This window comes from Euwallacea similis, chromosome 4, assembly GCF_039881205.1.
Source record: "Euwallacea similis isolate ESF13 chromosome 4, ESF131.1, whole genome shotgun sequence".
Classification (NCBI taxonomy): domain Eukaryota; kingdom Metazoa; phylum Arthropoda; class Insecta; order Coleoptera; family Curculionidae; genus Euwallacea; species Euwallacea similis.
The window spans coordinates 194,995-215,760 of NC_089612.1; the positions used below are offsets into that span (position 1 = coordinate 194,995).

The following is a 20,766-nucleotide window of genomic DNA, read 5'->3' on the forward strand; positions in this document are numbered from 1 at the left end:
AAGGAAATTCATTGCAACATCGATAAAATACTTTCCGGTTGGCTTGACAGTTCGGTGCTGCCGCTTAAAGTTTGCGAGTTGTTAATAGGAAACTTTGACAAAATGTTTTACATAACAAGCCGAAGAAATACGAGGATTATGCTCGATACGTATGTACGATTTGAGAAGAAATATGGTAGTTATGGAGTCATTGGCTCAATCGATTAAAATGTGAGTTATATAATATTTGTGACGTTTATGATATTTGTTGAAAATATTAAGACTTTCGATCTTAACTCTCTGATTTTGGAATCCGTAACGGTTTTGATCTGCAAAATATCGCGGAGTGGTTTATTAACTCGACTAATTTGCGATAAAACACAGTTTCAAAACAGTGTTTTAAAATGTCGAACATTCGAGTACATTGAAAATGTGAGTATCTCATCGGCGTTTTTTTATCAATTAAAAAAAATTCCATGCATACTATACAAAAGCGAAACTTTCGAATGCAGTTACTCAAAACAATTGAACGCCCGCCTGTACTTTATAATAAATTTGTCGTCAAATACGTTCCAAATCAAGTTCTTTTTTATTTGTTATTGCATTTTAAAAAAATTAAATCTTTGAATGAATGTAATGAATGAACAAAATAATGTATTAAAGATAACTCTCTTCCTTGTATTTTAAGTTGAATCCGATTTTTATACATGTTACGGCGCATATAAACATATAACAAATATACAGAACACTTCAAATTCAAACCTCACCATTGGAATCTCGAAAACTAGAGGAGATACGAAGAAATTTAAATGAGGGCAAAATTACATGATTTAGCACTTGGCGAAATGCTATTTTCAAAATTTGGCTTTTCCGGGTATTCCCGAAGATAGCCGAAAAAAACTAAAAATTGGAGATTTCGTTTTTATTTTTTTAGCGTTATTTGACAAGGAAGCCCAAAATCTCAAGCACATTTTCATTGCGACTTTTTCTCAGCTAAATGATAACGTTTTTAGATTTGCAATCCGACTATTTTTGTGTCGAAAAATCCAATACAGCGCTTATAAGAAAAAATAAAGATGATAATGGTAGACGACATGTCGGATAGTAAATCTGAAACGGTCATCGTGTAGCTGAGAAAAGTGGCAATGAAAATGTGCTTGCGGTTTTGAGCTTCCTTGTCAAATAACGCTAAAAAATTTTAAAAAATATGCTTTTTATGCAAATTATGCTTGGAACGTGTTTGCAAAAAGGTAATGCAGATACACGTAATGAAAACGTGCGGAAAAAAGAGTAATTCGAAATGTAAAATATGAAAAGAAAGTGACATGTGGCATATTACAAAACAAGTTAAGAAAATACCTAACTGCTAATTGTGTCTTAAAATGGCTGTGCAAAAGGGTCATGTAGCAATAGAAGTTTATACAATTTTGCACTTGAGAACACGTAAAACTTTTTGATCGACTAAAAATGGCGATATAAAGTTTTCATTAGAAATTGTGGAGTCTAGTGTTACATCGAAGAATTATAAACTTTTAAAGAATTAAGAACTGCTATGAACTCTCTTCAGGGTCTTGTTCTCTTGTTATATATTTGTTAAAAACAAGGCCCATGCTGGTTGAAGCTTTAATATAGTCACTGTGTTATTGAATCACTATTTTTAACAAAAGTCGGAATGTCGGGACCTAAGTGATTCTGGACAACCTATTGTCGGATTTAATCGTATCTTCAGATTCTCAAATAGTTTTCCCCTTAAACAAAGAGAAATACGAGTAAATCGTTCCTAATCCTTTTAACTGAAAAATGGAAGAAAAAAAATTGACGCAATTTTTAGTATTAAACAAAGCCCAACTCCATCAGATTTCAAATGCAAGCGATATTGGTGATTATACGAATTCAACATGAACGCTATTTTAAAAACGCAGAAGGGGGCAAAATTGAAACGTCTGTTATGCAACGTTTCTAAAACGTCGAATATGCACTTTGATACGCAGATTTCATACACGGCGAAGCTCACGTCTTTAAGGCGAAATAAAATGAATTTGCAAAAATGAAATGCATTTCGGGAATTTGTTAGGCTTGAGAATACTCTCAGATGACAATTTTACCTCGATTCATGGTGCATTTTTAGCTTTATTGATAGCCAAAATGGCACTACAAAACCTTAATGTATTCACTTGATGCATTTTATCGACACATAGCGAAAATGGAGTCGTGAATGTCAGGATATCAACTGGGAAAGATTAAAGTTTAGGGCACATTTCAAATATTTTGATAGAGTGCTTTGCGTTTGATGTGTTTCGAATGAGCCGCTGTTCGGTATTGATTTTACTGAATTGGTTTTTAAATCAAGGCAAAATAACAGTAACGTTGAGCTAATTTTAAGCTCTACACTAAAGGTAAGGAATAACAAATAACTTGTCCGTCAAAAGGCGTCACTACACTTTAGTTAGCTCCGTAGACATCATCTTCAATAGATATTATTCCTTCGAGCGAAAAATTGGAACAGGTTTGTTTTTCTTATTTTTCTAGAAAGGACGGTCTCAAGTCGAAAGAGTATTTCATTTTCCACTGCTGTTGGCAGTGTAAAATAAATTGTACTCAGTCTTTTTATGCATTTTTTACTGGCACAAACTCTCCTTAAAGGGACTGATTCCCAGCAATTCCACTGGATGCACTTGATTTCAATCACTTTGAAATCAATTGAAATCGTCACGTGAAACAAATTATTGGGCTTTACAATATAAAAAAGAATAGTATATTATGCAGGATGTCTCGAAAAGTGACTATTGCTTATCTGTTACAGAAGGTAAATAGTAATATGGTAAACGGTTTCATATTTTCACACTTTGGAAGGTTGCTCTGATCATGAGAGTAGCAAGCGCCTCCGGGGGGTGTGAGCTCTGGCAGTTATCGGCCAACGGTGTTACTGTTGATAGCTTTATTAGAATTATTAATATAAAAAATCAGGCAGATCCACGCAATAATCGATTTTTAAAAACTGAATCTGAAAATATAGAATATAATATAGGAAATATAGAGAAATATGGAAAAGCGTTTTTGTTCACGAATCACTAATTACCTCAAAGGGAGAAAAACATTTTTAACTCCCTTGTGAGTGAATAATCCAGTTTAGTCTGCGAAGTGCAAAAATGCATCAACAACAGAACAAATCCAAATACAACTCTCGTGAAAAACCGCCCTTAGGCGTTTGATCAATACGGGGTGTTTACCTTGAGGAGTTTGTTTGCTCGACAGTAATTTAAATCCAGAGGTTAAAGTGTGGTTGTTGTGCATAACTAAATTTCAATAATTAATTTTGAGAATGCAAGACGTAGAGGAAGTGGGCGGCAGAGCTTTGAGTAGCCCAAAGAGAAGGCGCAAGAAGAAGAAGAAGCGCCGAAATCTCCTTGATATCCCTGGAGTGAAGAGGATTGTTTTATCTGAACTGACTCAAAAGATCGTAGAGTAAGATGCTTTTATGAGATTTTGAACCTCAAGTGATATCAGAATGTACTATCATAGATGTGCTGTGGGGAAAAACATAACGTCAGAAAGCCCATGGAGATATGTGAAGAAGAAGTTGATTCAAGACAATTTAGAATTATACGGAGACAGTTCCGATTTTGGGCCCTTACGAGAAGAAATCCTCTCCTATCCAAAACCAGAAATATTGATTGGTGTTTTTTCACCTTAGTAGTACCTGCATGAACAAACTATATAATTCAATTTAGGTTACATTGCCGATGAAACTCAAAACAAGGATGATGAATTTTATCTGTGTGTGACTGAAGAAGCCACGGACAATGTGCAGAAAATCATAGAAAAGCTGCGACTGGAGCAGGAAGAACGTTTGCATTCTCAACTCTACAAGGACATTCACCAGTGGTAATAACAATTGACTGACTAAAGAACCCTTTATATCAAGAAGAGTAATTTTACATGCAATCAATGGGATCTGAAGCGGAGGTGAACGAATCGATTGCGAAGAACAACAGACCCTTGCTGGAGGTGGAAGTGGAGACTCGATACCCGATTTTCTCTGGAAAGGTGCAATTTAGGCTGCTTAGGGCTGAAAATAAGAAGGATGGATACATGGAACTAAAATGCACAGTTGAAGAGAATTTATCGAATGTTTACATGAGGAGGATTGATAGTGCTGTACAGGTGGCTTCAGCTTTAGTGTCTGCAGAAGCACAAACCATATGTTAGTAAAGTAAATTATTGCTTAATATAAGTTTTATGTTATCTAAAAATCTAGGTACTTACCCCAGGAATGCTGCTACCCAATATCTATACGAAACTGGGCCCATAGAGAGCCCCAAAATCATCGAACACACTAATAGGTATTTGGAGAACTTGTCCGATCTACTTAAAGTGAGTCTATCTATGCTCAGTCTCACGAAATTGTTTCTATTTTCTTAATCCGCAGGTCAATGGGACCATAAATTTATATTCAGACGACTATGAATCTTTGGTAAAGAGAGCTGTTTGGGCAAAAGGTACCAACTGGACTGAATTCTCTAAGGACTTAGTCGAGTATCTATCCTTCATGGATGTCAATTTGTGCAAAGGAAAGATGATCTCCGATATCTGTTGGCATAAAATGTGGTCAGGAATCGTCGCTATTGCCTACTGTGACGTTAGTCCTAATATATTCTATACTGGACCTCATAAGCGAGATGAGGTGAATATCATATTTGAACTTAATTTGGGTCTTAACGATTTAAATAGGTATACACAGCCGTTCATACTGTAAATCTCGTACTTATATGGAGCTTTTTGGACACACTAAAGCCGAAACTAATCCTGGAGTCTCCAAGAGAAATTCATAGGATCACTTTTTGTGACTTTGATGAAAACGTGTTGATTGGAGGATGTAAGAATGGGCAGATTGTAAGCCTCAGATAGTTTTTATTAAATTGATAGTCGGATTGCTTTGGTGTTATTTAAAGGTTGTTTGGGATATACGAAATAAACTTCAGAATGTTGAAGAGAAAAAGGTTTTAACCACACATCAACAGAAGTATAAGAATTTCCTGCATTCGTTGATGGGGTGGATGAAGGACACTCATGATATTACAATTGTAAGACCTGCAGCAGTATCCGATTTGAGGCATTCACACAAGAGCGTTGTTAGTGGTAAATATTTGAAGATATACGTACTTAGCAACAATACAAAATTAATGTTGCAATATTTGATCTGACCATGGAGAGACTGGGACCTAACCAATATAATGAATCGTATTTAACGCCTTCTTTTTTTTCCCTAGGGGTATCGTGGGTAGAACCCCATCACCACTTTTCCAGAACCGGTATATTATCTCTTCTCGAACTTGACGAAGAGGGAAACCAAAAATATTCAATGCAATTTGTGACCAGCAGTCTAGATGGAACAGTTTTAATCTGGGATCTAAAAGACAAACCCGAAATGAATCCTGGAGGTTACACATTTAAGAGATTCGAGCGTTTTAGGCAGAAACTTAACGAATTGCAGGAGAAGGAGTCTCCCTATAGGGTTTTACATTTGAACCTAAAGCCGAGATATCGAATCAATGTTAGTAAAAAGGATAACAAGAATAAGAGTGAGGCGATAACAAGAAGTAGCACATCGTTTTGTTGGCTCACATATGAGGAAAAACATCCTGGTCAATTAAAGAAGCGTGACATTAAAGAGAGGGTTATTTACAAGCCCATTATGACCAATATTAGGAGCATTAGACCTGAGATAAAGATAGGGACAGCTGAAGGTTTGTTTGATTTAAAACTTTATTGTCTTGTTTAATCATCCTGTATCACAAAGGGGGCTATGCAGAGCTTCATTTGGAGGGTCAAGACATCGACCCAGGGAAAATTGTTAACAGTGAACCAGTAAAGTATATTTTCTGTTCAAAGTACCACGATGGACCGATCACATCGCTCCATACTTCTTGTATGGACAACACGACTCTTTCGGTTGGGGGGAAGATTTTTGCATTGTGGAGAAAAGACTTTCCCGATAGACCGATTCTATGGAGGAGGAGTAGGCAGTTTTTCACTAAGGGGGAATTAAACCCATTTCAGGTTTACCAACACCAATTACAAATTACTTTGGGTTAATCATTTAAGTTTCTATAGCCCTTCAAGATAACTCTTTATTCGGTGACAGGAGTTTTGAGTCACTGGATTCTGCCTATTAATAGTAAAAGGCCGATATTTACCCAAGTGATGTCCAACGGGCTTTTAACTGCTTCAGCTGTTCATCAGTATCCGGGTGACAGAGTTATTTATGGTATTGGCGATGAGCAAGGTAGGATAGAAATTCACATTCAAAGAGAAGAAAAATCCAATATGCACTTCAAATTCATAATGTTATATTCGTATACATAAAAAAAATCTGATTAGACATTGTCAATAAAATCTTATTAAGCAAAAAAAATTCTTGACAAAATGGGAAATGAAATTTTTCTGCAAGAGTGAAGGAAATGTCGTAGATTTTTCTTCGGCATGGCTTTTTAGGTATTTGAGTTGTATATTTTGTTAGAAATGAAATTTTATAACTTATGGTAAAAGTACTTAGTTATTTATTATAACGTTTTTGTTGTAGGTTCATTTAGGTTGTTCTATTTTGAACAAACTTCAGAAGACAAGTCAGTACATGTTAAGAAATTAACGAAAGTATTCATCAATAGAGAAATCAACAGAAAAAAGTTGTTCCTAAGCTGGCAGGTACGTATAAGAAATTCCATAATAATCAGAGAGAGCATTTAATTCTGTTTCTAATAGGAGAGTTTCAATAAGCGCAATGAAATTTACTTGACGAAAATGAAAGAAGAAGCGGAGGAAAAAGCCAAAGAGGAGGTGGCCAAAGAGAAAAAAGAAGAGGTGAAGTTACCTGAGAAATCCGTTAAAAAAGGTTTTCAACCAGGTTTAGATTATTTTATACATAAATGGTTGTATATTATATCATGAGCGTATAGGAAAATATATGGACTGGATTAGTGAGCAACGTCACTTGCGAAGGGAAGCTAGAATAAAGGCGATGATAATCAACAAGAAGCAGTTGGACACCGAAGAACTAGAAAAAAGACGAAAGCCTTTGCAGAAATTGGATGAAGAAAACGAGAAAAAGAAACGAAGACAAAAAGAAAGGTAATAGATCTATTAGGAACTTTTAATCCTGAAAAAAATGTCCTATCAAGGCTAAAACAAGGAGAGATCATTTTTCGAGACACCGTCGCCAGTTTATTTCCGGACGTTGTTAAGGAGAAACCTCTACCTCCAGCAAATCCATATGCCAGAGGACAACCTGAAGAGATATTGGCAAATTGCTATATGTATTATGAAGATCTCTCTAAGGATACCAACGAGTTCATCATGACACATCCTCTCAAATACAATTTTACCTTTAAGAATTTGTTAGTAGGTAAGAAAACAGATAATTAGGCCCCTGCAAATGATTCTATCCAATATTCATCATTCAATTTCAGCTAGCAGAGCTAAGGATGCAAGCAAGTTCCATTGTCATGCTCATACCAAGAGATGCGACGAGGAGAAAAAAATGCGGAAAGCACGAGAAAATGAGGATGAAATAGAGGTGGTTGAGTCTAAAGATCAAGAAAAGGAAAGTAAAGAAAATAATCAAGATGAACAAGAGTTGCAAGGAGAAACCTAATGGTTTTTTGTGTAAATTTCGTTGCTTGTTAATAAAGAAGGTCTGCTTTCTTGAAAGTGTCTGTTCAATAAGGGAAAGAAATCCAAAATATATTGCGGTTTATGGTATTTTTATTTTCCAATTTTAAGATACCTGAGGTATTCGTATGTATTCGTGACAAAAACGCAATTGTTATTTCTTCTGTCTGCAATTCATTTATAAATAACGATCCTCGTAAAGAAACGATTTTAACGGTGCTTTCGACAGTTGGAAATTCTTTAGATATGCCGTGAAAACGTATTTACGTAAGAAAAATAAAAATTTTTCCATTTTTCGCCCGACTGGATATTATCAATGGATATGAGCGGTGCTGTTTCGGAGTTAACTTGATGACGTTTCTAAACGTGGCAAAACCTTATTACCTATTTCAAATTACCAAAATAGATATTCAAGGAAAAGGCCAGGGGACACTGGCAATTTCTTCTTAAAAATTAAATATTTGATGCTTAGTATGTTATGTTTTTCATCACAAAAGTGTTGATGAGTCTTTCCCAGCTTGGAGAAGAAAAAGAAGAATTAATGAAATATCGTTCAATTATGAAACTTTTGGAAAAATCCCACATAATGATGAGCAGGAATACTGAATAGCAGCACCCCAGACCTATTCCTCAATGGATGATGTTTTCTCAGGCATAAAATGGGGAAACCTTTTATTTTTCTAAGTTAGGTGAATACGTTTCGAAGCTTAAAAGTATATTTCATTTTCAAGCACAGCCGGTAGCGTCTTTAAAGAGGCTCTATTGTTAACTGTTATTAGTTTTCCTTCTTTCGTATAAAGAAACCGCCTTGGAAAAAAGACCGCTTTATTACACAGGCATTTGGAGAACGCAGGTAATGTAATTTGGCAAAATTCTTTTTTTGATTAGTTAGCTGAGCGTTTTGTTTTGTTCGCAAATGGTACCGGAAAAGTATTTCTTTTTAAGCAAAAATTTGATATTCTATTGTTCTTTCAGATTGCTACGAAAACTGGTGACTAAATAGATTTTATTTCATAACGGAGTTAACAAATAGGATTAGTAACTAGCATAGCTGCAGTAACCTACAGATACACAGCGCAGGTCGAATATAATAAAATTTATACCGTTTTCTTGCGATTTCTTCACTGCACAGAAAAATATAATATAATTAAAAGATTCATGAAACTCAATAAGAAATGTTATTTACTCCCTTCCTTTATTGGTTCGCAGAATTTCACTCGGTACCGAACACTATGAATTTTTTAATTGGTTACATAAACAACTATTTTTCGATATTTTCAAATTAATAAAAATATACTGAAATAAATAATTAGTAATATCTTTGAAAATGCATTTGTTCCTTGAACATTTTGCCGGGTCAAAATGAACTTTGGACTCTCTTTTTGGGGACTGTAAAACTGTCTCGCTGCCTTTGAAACTGTTGATCACTAAAAATTCCTGTGGAAAAATAGACGTGTTGTCATTGGTCATGTGAAGTACCTACCTTTGGTACTTCTTCTGGATGACGCAATAAGTGTCTTCTGGGTTGATAGTGAAATTGATTATCAATATTCTGGTATTTTCTGGAAGTGGAACTCGGCTGGAAATTCGTCTCGTGTTGGTTCTCGGAAAGAGGTAAGTCAATCTGTTTGGTCCGCACTTTTGCGGATGCTAGAATTTGTCATTTGCCAATTTTAACCAGAATTACATTTACAAAGCAAACACTCAAAGCGGTGCTTCCTTAGGGCGAGTTCTTCTATGTTCGGTTAGTGACTAACTGGCAGTTCACAACTAATTGGCTGATGAAGTGTTTTTCAATTTTACTGTTTAATTTTGTTTGAGAATAACGCTTTACACGTCAGTAAGGGTTGTTGGGGTGGTGGAATTGCGCACTATTCTCAGTTAAAACTATCTGAGAATAACATTCACCCTTTACTAGGGGTTCGGACGAAAACCCTTGTTAACGTAAACACCCTCACAATTAGCACGGACATTCTGACGTTTGATTCTAAGTTAGTTTACATCCAGTTTTAGCAGGACTTTGAGTTGTAAGTAGGTTTACTTAAGAGAGAAAGGAGTCGACTAAACTGCTCTTTATGGATTGAAGTTAACTTTCGAAATTTACCTCGTTCACGTTTTCCATTCGCAAAATAAAATTTAAAAAAACAAATTATAATCTATTCGATTTCGAAGGGGTCTGCAAACAGGTTTTTCTCTTCTCTCTTGCTCTTTAAGTAAAAAAATTAAATGCCAATTTCAATACTTTAAAAACGTGATGTTCTTAATTGAGTCCTGAACTTTAAAATATTGAAAGACGTCCGGTGAAAAAACTTTCAGAGGAAGGAACAAGACGTCGGTCGTTCACAATAAATCTCCAGCAATTTAAGAATAAAAGGCACTTGTCTGCCCTAAATCGATTTTTAATAAATACTTAAAATTTTATAGCCTTATTTTTATCCCGGGGATTCATGAAATATTTATGAGCCAAAATAGTCGATCACACTTAAGAGATGTTTTGCCTCAAGCGAGATCCTTTTGTGAGGTTCAGCAAGGTCTACTTACTGGGATGATTTAATTAAAAAATGCCACCCTCAAGTTTATTGCATCGATTTGGCAATTAGACAAAATAAATCTAATCGCCTTAAACATAATTGCTTCGAAGCACCACTGCCGAAAAACTTCGGTTTTTTTTTTGGACTTTTAATTAAGTCTTAATTGACTTGAAACCGTGAAAAGGCCTTAAACTAATGCGAGTCATAAACCTGGATAAAAATATTATCTCTCGCCAGGATAGAAGTTTAAGACCGGGGGTGTATAAAAGACGCCAAAAGAAGAGATTCCTTTTTAAGTTATATCTCTTTTTAAACTTCTCCAGTTAACGTAAATGAAGTTTTATGGACGTGTTGGGCACCGAGACTCATCTTAAAAATGCAAATCATTTTACTGTTATTTACGTCGCAAGTTTGGGAGCAAGGAGAGTGGAAAGGCGCGAACTGTGACTACACTCAGTTTTTCAAATTTTAACACAAAAAAATGCTTTTTGAGCAAATACTGTAAATGCCGAACTCCTATTATTTCAGGTTTTTACTTAAATCACGAGGGATTAATCGATTTCGACACGGAGAAACTATCGCCCAAATGGCATTCGTAAACTTTCCCAACACATCCCATCAGAAAACTATTGTGATGTTTGAGTCATATTTCTCGAAGTTCACGGTCAGTTAACACTGGCACGTGTTGCGGTAAACGAAAAATTAGGAAAGTTAGTTTTCCTTGCCTTTTTTGGGCACAAGCGGGAAAGCGTGAGAGGCATAAATTTTATTACTTCGAGCCCGAATAAGCGGGAAACTTTGCTCGTCACATTTTGAACTTATCTTAGCAGGGATTATCGGAGGTTATTAGCGTACAAAACCCGGGATCTAGCTAGAAAATATGCTGTTTTTGAGGGGATTTCGACAAGAGACTTTATCTCGACAATAAACCTAAAATAGTCGTCCTCATGCCTCGTTAAAACTAAGATAGGGGGAGACCATAAAAGTTTCTGGCGTATTTTGCCAACTTTACTCACCCGTTTAATTAGGGGTGGATGAAAATGAGTAATTATTTTTTCAATTATTCTTTTCTTTTATTCCTTTTACAGAGTTCAGTTTTTCTCGTTTACCTCCTAAATCTCACAAATTGTAATGCAAAATTCGCTGCATACGCGATTCGTTGCTTTAGCTTACTCAAACATCTGGCGCAGTTTTAACGAAGGTAGAAAAAAAGTAATTTTCGTAACGCCAATACATTTACATATTTTACCATTAGAAATCATTTTTGGGCCTCTTGCTGTGAGCCCTAAAACAAGAAAATTTGTGGTATTATCATATTTTATTTTCCACTGCGGGATAAATTCAAATGACTCGGGAAGCGTGGAACGACTCGTGGATCTGAGACGATTTAAGTTTAAATTCGAATAGTTTCATGTCTCATTTGATGTTCCTTAATCAATTTAAAAATAAAGTGGAAAATTTATTTTAGGATTTGATCAATGCTAAAACAAATCTTTCTGTTTTTGTCCTAGATAAAACTGAAATAGTTGAATTAAATTCCATTAGTTAAGATCAGATATACATAATACAATTCCTTGTGGTTTTATCCACTTTTGTCGCAATTGAAGTGCTAAATTATTATTTGTTTATAGGATATCTCTTGAAAAAGGGAAATTGGAAAGGACGTTGTAATAAAGCAGATAAAGAGGCAGAGAAAGGAAAAACAAAAATGTACTCGTACCTATGCTGGTTAAAAATGAAAAATAAAAAATAGAAGATTTTTGGGTTGTGTCGGTTGTCAATTTAATGTTTTTCACCATTTTTCTAGCATCTTCTTCAGTCAGCCTATCCTAATAAGAGACTTAATTCTAAGTTATACTATTTTCCTTAATATCATATTCCCTTTATGATTATACAGGGTGTAACATAAGTAGAGGTTTTCTTTTTAACACAACATAGACCTTAAAAAACTAAACAATATTTTTATATAACATTTCTTCGAAATCTCAAAAAGAACGGAAATATGCGCCTATGAAAGTTTTAATAAGTACCATATCTTTAGCTATTACTAAAAGGTGTTCGAAATTGTCTCCATTGGTTTCATTTGCACAAATTGTCGTTGGTTTTTTCTACGAGTCAGTGCATGCTGTTAGAAGAGATGGTTTTCCTCTAAATATTCGCCGATTCTTCTAGCACTGATAACTGGATCGTCTTGAATGATATCTAAAACGCGCTCCTCAATGGGTGCCATTCTATGTGCCCCAGGTCTACCAGCATGTCCACCATGCATTACTGTTAGGTTTCTGGTTTTACGAGCTCTTTCAACAAGATAAACAAATCTACTGGCTGCAGAATCATGTCTTTCCGGAAAGCGTTTAGTATACAATCGCGAAACTACGGCGGCATTCTGGCGACACTCACCGTATATCAACAACATATCCACCAATTTGTGATTTATCAAAATAACACCTGGAGCTAAACTTTACGGCCGATTTTTAAGCGGCACGGGAAAATTGCATAAAAACAGTAAACAATAACTGTTTTTGCGTTCTTACAATAGCTGATAATTTTTTGTGGGACATTTTAATTCCTTTACATTGAATTTATTATTTTATGCAGGAATGGATTTAGATTTTGTATAAAAATTTATTAAAACTCATCTGCGCATATTTCGTTTTTTTTTGAGATTTCGAAAAAATGTTATATAAAAATATTACTTACTTTTATGAGGTCTATGTCATATTAAAAGGAAAACTCCTATTTACGTTACACCCTGTATTTAATAGAGGAGAAATGGAAATGAGAATTGAGGAATAAAATGGTTGAAGAAAAGAACTTCAAGTAAGCCCTATCCAATGGATTTTTCAGCTATTTCTTAACTTTTTCTGTAAAGTTGATAAGAGAATTCTTCTTCTTCAATTTTCTTTCTTGCATCTTGCATTCTTATTATTTTATTAATGCACGTGGTCTGTTAATCAGGAAAAGGACCAAGTTATTGAATTTATTCTTAATGTATAGCTAACCTTACCTTGAAGGTATAGAATAATGACATATTAATGATTGATCTGTTATATGCCTTAATATCGTTCGCGTCCTTTAGTGATGCGTCCTATTGTCGCCAGCCTCCATTTGTCATAGTCGTCCTTGTGTCGCTCGTCCAAATATCTACGTCTAATTGCCGAGCATCCAAATATACCCGTCCTTGGGTCATAGATCCCTATTGTTTAATCAAATAAGTCTAATTACTCATTTGTTAAGGACATTTTCTCTAACAAAATCACAATCATCCTTCTTTGCAAACTATTAGTAACAGTTTCAATTCGCATAGTTTCCGCCTTGATGTTGATTAGCTTAGAGAGATTTTAGTTGTATGTGTTCTGACTAATGTGATTTTGAGTGGTTAGATTATGATAACTTCTTTTAGACCTCTTCGTTATTAGCTTCAAGGGGCGGTCGTTGATCTGATGCTGAGGCGGTGTCAGATTCCAGTGAATGTTCTTTGCTGAAGAGAGTCTCGGATCTCGTATCAATGTAGCAGTTTTCCTTTTTTCTATCAGTCTCTACGTCATATGATTAGCATTGCAAACCGGTCTAGTGAACCGAATCGGTTGATGTTGATGAACATTATGTAATTTTTTTCTCCCGACGCTAATAGCACTTATTTACATATAAATTTAATATTGTTATTGTCATTTTACAGCATCGTAGCTTTCGCTTTTCTCATTTCTTTAACAGGTTTAAGAGAACTACTTCTTTTCTTTAACAGGTTAAGAGAACTACTTTAGCGAGTTGTTGAACTTTTAAAAAACAAGCATTTCACTCAAAAAAAAAAATTTATTTTCCAGTATATTTTGTTTAGTTCGTTGGGTGTTGCATAATAGTCTTGGTCTGCTCACTCTCCAGATTCAGGTCGATGCGACTTTTTTTCTTAGGGTTTTTTAAACCAATAAATTATTATGATTGCTCACATGTACCGATTTACGAGACGACTCGAGGTTTTCTATTCATCAATATATTTGACGATTTTGATATTGAGAGAATATTTTGATTGTTTATCCATGATCAAATGTCGGTCATGGTTAAGAATGAATAGTGGCAATTTCACGTTCGCCAGAAGTAATCGAACTTCAACTAACATGTCATCTTCGACACTTTTATTTCAAATCCATAGACTCCATTTAGTTGAAATCAGTACCAGAATTGCGTCAGACCGATAGTTAGGAAATATTAGTCATCCCCATCTACCCCCTGTCAGTGCGGAATATCCTATCCTTTAAGTTATTGTGCGGTGGACTGTCTTGGGTTTAATAAAGCGGGATCATAAATCTCACTGGTATAATAATAATCATTTTCAACAGTGGGCACCACGGCTTTGTCTGGATTAATAATGTGTATGAAGCTCGGTCGTTTAGCAAAAAAGCGCCATTAAGGTTGGACTTTAAAACCAATATTGTCGGTGAATGTTGCTGACTCATCTGGACGCTGCCGAGAATACAAAATACAAGCCTTCTATAAATAGTGCGATGTTCGGGAGCTTATCTGAAATCTCAGCCCCCTCGAAAACAATTTTAATTAACCTTTTCTTAACTCTCTCGGTCTAAAGATCAGGACCTTCAAAATTGTCCCTTTAAGCGACTTTCTCTCAGCGTTTCTCATCATCGCGTATCGTAATGATAAACTTCAGATCGCAGCGTATCTGAAAGGGCAATATAAATTCGCCTTCATATAATTGACGATGTTTATGAAGAGAAACAGATGGGAGTAACGATAAGAAAGTAAAATATTTCTCTTGTAAATGGCCCTTTATTACCCTCTTAAAATATCGCAGGAGGTTTGGAGGTCGTAATAGCTTTTAGTTGAGTTGGTTTTCTTGCAGCTTTATGCAGCCAAGTTAAATACTCTCAAGAGTTTTGGCGTAGATTAGTTGGGAATAAGTTTTGTATTTTGGAGTGTTGGATCATGACAGGGGTTCTTCAAAATTGCATTGAAATAGAGGGAACGTGAGATATTTTTTAGAAATGAATAAGTATAAAAATAAGCGGCGTTACCATATTCATACAAATCATCTACAAAGTATGCCAATGGAATATTTTCTATGGAATTCATGTAAACTGTACATTCACTTATATTTAAATTCAATATTGTTATTGTCATTTTACAGTATTTTATCTTGGCTAATCCTTCCATTAACAAATTAAGATAACTATTTTAGCGAGTTGTTGAGTTTTTAAAAAAACAAGCATTTTACCAAAAACATTTAAATTTATCTTCCAATGTATTTTGTATTGCAATTGAGTGTTGCATAACGGTCTTGGTATGTACACTCTAGAGATTTAGCTTCATGTGATTTTTTCCTTTCTGTTTTCTAAACCAATTAATTTGGTATAATCGAGAAGAGAATAATATGAAGGAATTAACAGAACTCTGATAATAATATCTTGTTTTCAGAATTTTACTGCTCTTTTTGCTGTTTGCCTAAAAATTAAACCGATATAAAATAAAACTGTTTTAGATGACATGTTTTTTAAAACTTTCAGAACACTCAATAATAATAATATTAATCCGGTGCATTGTGCCATATATAATCGAGTTATTTAATGCATGTAGCAGTAGGCTTTATTACAGATTTTATTTATTAATTAGACACCTCGTTAGCATCCGCAATTGGTTTAATTTAAAATTTATACATAATTTGTAGAATTTTTTTCGGTTCGTTCATTTTAAGCTGATATCTACTATATTGAATCCCATGTCACTGTCAAATGATATTACTTGTAGTTTGGACACTAATTTTGGAGCAACAGTGACGAAATACCCATTAAAGTTATTAGATGTAGTATATTTACAGCTCTCGGTTTTCATCTCCGGGTTGATCAGTTTCCCATCAATTTCTCTACTTACAGAGCACGTTGTTTGATTTTTATTATCTGAAGTTTTCATTTTATTTGCACATGTTTTCTTTTTGTATTGTTTTTAGCAAAGTTTGGCCTTGAAATCATAATATATAGTACTAATTTTTGGACAGTCTGATCAGATATACACGAGTGCAGTACAATAGTAGTCATGCTTCTCTCAAAATTTGTTATAAAATTGTCAATGCCCATTGCATAAATTGCTATTATTCTCTTGCCTTCACAGACCGTAGGAAACGCATTAAAGTAGTCGATCATCGATATTGGGTTTGCGACGTTTGTAGAATATCCTAGGAAGCCAACATTAAGTTTCCTACCAAAGGCAATTCCATCTTGGCAGTCAATTAAAAGTTGTTGTAGCTTCTCCAAGAACATATCAAAGTGAGAAGTGGGGGGCCGATATGCACTAATTATTTAGATTGTTCGCCTCTTAGTTCTAAGTTGATATCTACTACACTCAATGGTTTCTTCCTCTCCTATATAGTTACATGAATCGTTACATTATATCTTCATATGCTACTTACATAAATTAAAATTTTGCTATATATGTTTTCATATTGGCCACAAAAACTCGTCACCACATTATATCTTATAATACCGTAATTAGACAATTGTTGATTTGTTTTCCGGTGTTTTATTACTATCTAACCGTTTGTGATATACTGGATACTTTATATCCTTTGCTGTATGTTTACTGTTCTGTTCCGATTATTTCATCTTTGTGCAGATCAAGCATGAATATTTTTTAATGGTCCTTTTCATTATGATCCTTTCTACATTTGTAACAACATATTTTTTCCATGTAGTGCTTTGCAACATGTCTAAATTTAGAGTAATTATAACGTACTGGAAAATTTGTAATAAACGTTCTTTAACATCTACTTTAATTAAATAAAATTTCACTTGTTATTTCCTAAAAAATTATTTTGTTCTACTGCTTTTTTAAAATTAATTGGACTTGATTTTCAATATTCCCTTGCTTTTTATTTCTTCGCTTAATTTCACTAGTTCTTCTACAAATTCGTGATTTATGCATCCCTTTAAAATTCCAGTTACTGTGAGCATGGTATTTGTACCACTACTTCCCTTTAGTTTCACATTTTTATCTTTATCCAATATTTGTCTTGTTTCTTCTGTTAACTTTTGTTTTCATTTTCTTCTACAATTACTCCTCTTTTAATTATTTTAATTGTTTGTTTAGCACATGTAACATTTTTCACCCGTGTAACTGTTTAAAATCTCCTAATTTTGTTTTTGTGGTGCCCATTTGATTATTATCGGCTGTTTCCTTAACTGTGTTGTTAACTCCTGTCTTCTGATCGAATTGATATACAAGTATGTATGTATTCTATCTTTTTCGTTGGGCTTTGACATTACTGAGTGAAACTGAGACTTGTGGTTTTCCAACTTATTATGCACCTTAATTATATTCCTCTCTGTTTTGCCTGGATCGAGCCTTTTTCCACTTAATTTCAGATTTTATCTATTTTATTGCCTCTTAGTTTCCCAGATAAAAATCCTTTTTTCCCTATTTGTCAAATGTGTTTTTCACGAAAAAAAAAACGTATTATGACTACCAGCACTAATGTCACCCATTCTCACAAATTATAATTAATTTTAAATGCCGCATTAAACCTCTAAGAAGCACCAAAAACGTAGAAAAAGAACCAATTGGTGACTGTATAAGCCACAAAATCATATCTGTCCGAGGACGTAACAAACTAAATCGTCGTCTCTCTGAACAAAAATAACGTTAAGCCCATACACGATCTCAGATTTCCTTTAGCTTCCTGTAAACGTTGCGGACGAAAGAAATTTTTCTTTGAACATCCCATTTCACCTAACAAAAAATTAAATACGTGGAAACAGAGAAACTGAGAATATTTTATTTACAACTTCATGAAGAAAAAGACGCTCGGCTTGTGACTTACCCTTCTCGCGCCCCGCAAGTTAAGATTAATATTTAACCAGCCAACAAGTGACAAAAATATTAATAATTCAGCTCTTTGCATGGAAACGTCATGTAATGTGGATAAATTATTTCGGTTATTGTGTAATGAAATTGTTCTCATCTACCTAAAGTACAGTGTGCGAAGTCAGACAAACGAAATGGAATTATAGAGATATGGGACAGCTAGGGACTTGTTTCCGTGAGTTTCAGGTCAAAGTGGTTTTCTGGGATGGCAAATTTTTGTTCCAGGTCCAGAAAGTTTATGTTTTCATCTAATTGAAATCCATCTCATATTTTGTACCTTCACTGAAATAAACAAAGTTGATGTTTTTTTTTTTTTTTGGTAATTAAAAGGTTTCCTTTTAATTTACACATTTTTAATTCTCATCGCTTTGATATGTATATCAGATGACCATAACGATAAGATGACTAAAATCGTTAATTAATAAAATTAATAAAATCTTAATTAACGTTGACTCTATTTTTATCATTCATTTAAATCAGTCCCTAAACAATTAAGTACCATAATTTTCAAAGCATTTTGTGTCAGTATTCCAATGGGAGTTACTCCATGGTCCACCCGTGTTTGAACCTCTGCATATTTCATGGCTTTAAAGGACCAACTTAGCCTCAAAATTTAACATTTTAAGTTTAGGTAGCAACGAATAATTTACAAGCTTTTTTCCCTACAAATTACTTTAAACGATGCTACTCTTGAGGGCACTCTAACAAACTAATAAAGAAGTTAACGGTTAATGTAATAATTTACAGAGGACCAGCCCCATTTATTCTAAGAATGAGCTTAATGAACACTTGGCACGAAGCCCTCTGATATTGTTTCAACCAACTTAAAGATTGTTTTTACGATGGGCAATTACCTAAGAGTTTTGTCTTCTAGACAGTTTTCACGTTCCGGTTTTATTGCCTGCGAACCGGAAAAAATCCGCTTGGCTGTTACTCTCTTTTCAGCAATTGGTTCTACCTGGAAGATATTGTGGAATAAAAGCTAATGAACATAAAGCTTAGTGCTAACCATTTCATTAATAAACTGAGCCAAATTTTCAATAAATCATTAAAGAGCTGGTTTTAGAGCCTCAGTTGGAAACGAAAGGGCTAGTAAAACTTTCCTGAATCCGAGTTTCTAACGAAAAGGGATAAACTTTTGACCTTATTGAGAATGATGGGCCATTTTCAATTTAAAACGGATTCCACTTCTAATTGGAGGTAATCTAGGGCGTGGAGTGGACCGACCGGACGATAGAAAGGATTACATGTCGGGACAAAAGTAACGATAATATGGGAACGGTGTAGGCAAAGACTTTGACGTTTACGTAAATCCCTATTGTGAAAAGATTCAGGATGAAAATATTCTCTACACGTTTTAATACTGCTCTTGACTCTTTGCACGTCTAAAATTTTCAAAAGTTAAAAAAAAGTGCCAAGAAGAAGGATATTAATTACAAAAGTTTCATTGTTGGATTGGATCTTGAACTACAAGAACTGGTGATATACCGTGCGAATCTCTTTGGTTCTTTGGTATATACGAGGGCAATCCCAAAAATAAGGTCTGCAAAGCGCTAGAGTCGCAGAGGCACATTTCGCCTTGTTGTTGACCATTGTATCGTCCTAGTCGCTTCTCTTGTTTTTGAGCGATCTACCGTTTACTTTGCCTTTTTATTTACTACTGGTTGGGCAGTCATTTGTAATGGAGTACTCGTCTGTCGCTATTGCCAGGTGCGAAATTCGAGCAGCTATTCAATTTTTAAACGCAAAAAACGTTAAACCAATCGAAATTCATCATCAATTAATGGAAGTGTATGGAAAATCGTGCATGGATATTAAAAATATCCACAAGTGGTGACACTATTTGCCGGCAACGTCGTGGCGACTGTATTTTTTAGGATCGAAAGGCGGTATTATTGGTCGACTTTATGAATCATGAAACACAAAATAAATGTAAGCACTGAACGTGACTGAAGCAAAGATTGTTTTTTATAGCCCTTATCAGTGTCGATCGCCCACTTTGCAGGTGAAGCGATAAGACATTGGAATGCGCAGTAAACAGGTAAACAGGTAAACATATAAACAGGTAGGCGCATAGTACCTCAATAGCACGTGTAACCGCCATTTGCGTTATACTATGGTCATCTGCATTTCATCCCATCTTATCTGACACGTGATCCTGTGCAAAGACGCCTGGGACCATGGACAAGTGGAGCCCATTAGGAACCATCGGAAGGGACAAGATAAAATCAACCTTATTTTTCAGTTTTATCATGGACTGTATGTCCTTCCATACTTTTAATATTTTAGTATGATTTTGGTCTCGCTGAATGCACCTTCTGGCAGTACACGCAACAGATTATCCGCAAAGTTAATTTGGGCGAGCTTTAAGTGATTTTATTCCGATTTATTAACAGTACCTACGTGACAATGTAGTCTTCACGCGAATATCATGGCATGCTTTTGATTTATGAAGAGGCTCCACAAAATTCTGAAGAAGCTAGACGCATTTACGATAATCGTTATCCAGAAAGAAAACTTCCAGCTCGACAAGCATTTGTGCAAGTTTCCCAAATGCCTCTGGATACAGGTAGCGTTATTCCTACATACCAAGGATGAAGTCGACAGCGACAACTCGGTCCCGAAGCCGAATAACAAATTTTAAATCTTGTTCGAGAGAGTTCAACGAGGAGTACCCGGAGAGAGCATGCATGGACTCAAATGGTGAACATTTCGAACATTT

The 20,766-nt window shown here is 34.9% G+C and overlaps 1 protein-coding gene across 1 annotated transcript; it reads left to right on the forward strand.

The window, feature by feature from the left end:
* Positions 1-3,257: 3,257 nt before the first annotated feature.
* Positions 3,258-7,630, forward strand: mmm (missing minor mitochondria). Its single transcript, XM_066389881.1, has 16 exons — positions 3,258-3,444; positions 3,502-3,656; positions 3,711-3,864; positions 3,921-4,183; positions 4,238-4,353; positions 4,409-4,663; positions 4,711-4,872; positions 4,932-5,118; positions 5,250-5,726; positions 5,780-6,039; positions 6,094-6,265; positions 6,563-6,684; positions 6,742-6,883; positions 6,936-7,107; positions 7,158-7,381; positions 7,446-7,630. The coding sequence occupies exons 1-16, from the start codon at positions 3,302-3,304 to the stop codon at positions 7,628-7,630; spliced, it is 3,189 nt and encodes a 1,062-aa protein (XP_066245978.1). The 5' UTR covers positions 3,258-3,301.
* Positions 7,631-20,766: the final 13,136 nt, after the last annotated feature.

Bases quoted from the DNA above. Each gene is read 5' to 3' on its own strand.
- mmm (XM_066389881.1), top strand. From the start codon at position 3,302: ATGCAAGACGTAGAGGAAGTGGGCGGCAGAGCTTTGAGTAGCCCAAAG. The intron at 4,664-4,710 runs GTGAATATCATA...CGATTTAAATAG, and splicing joins GACCTCATAAGCGAGATGAG to GTATACACAGCCGTTCATAC. The intron at 6,040-6,093 runs GTTTACCAACAC...AAGTTTCTATAG, and splicing joins GGGAATTAAACCCATTTCAG to CCCTTCAAGATAACTCTTTA.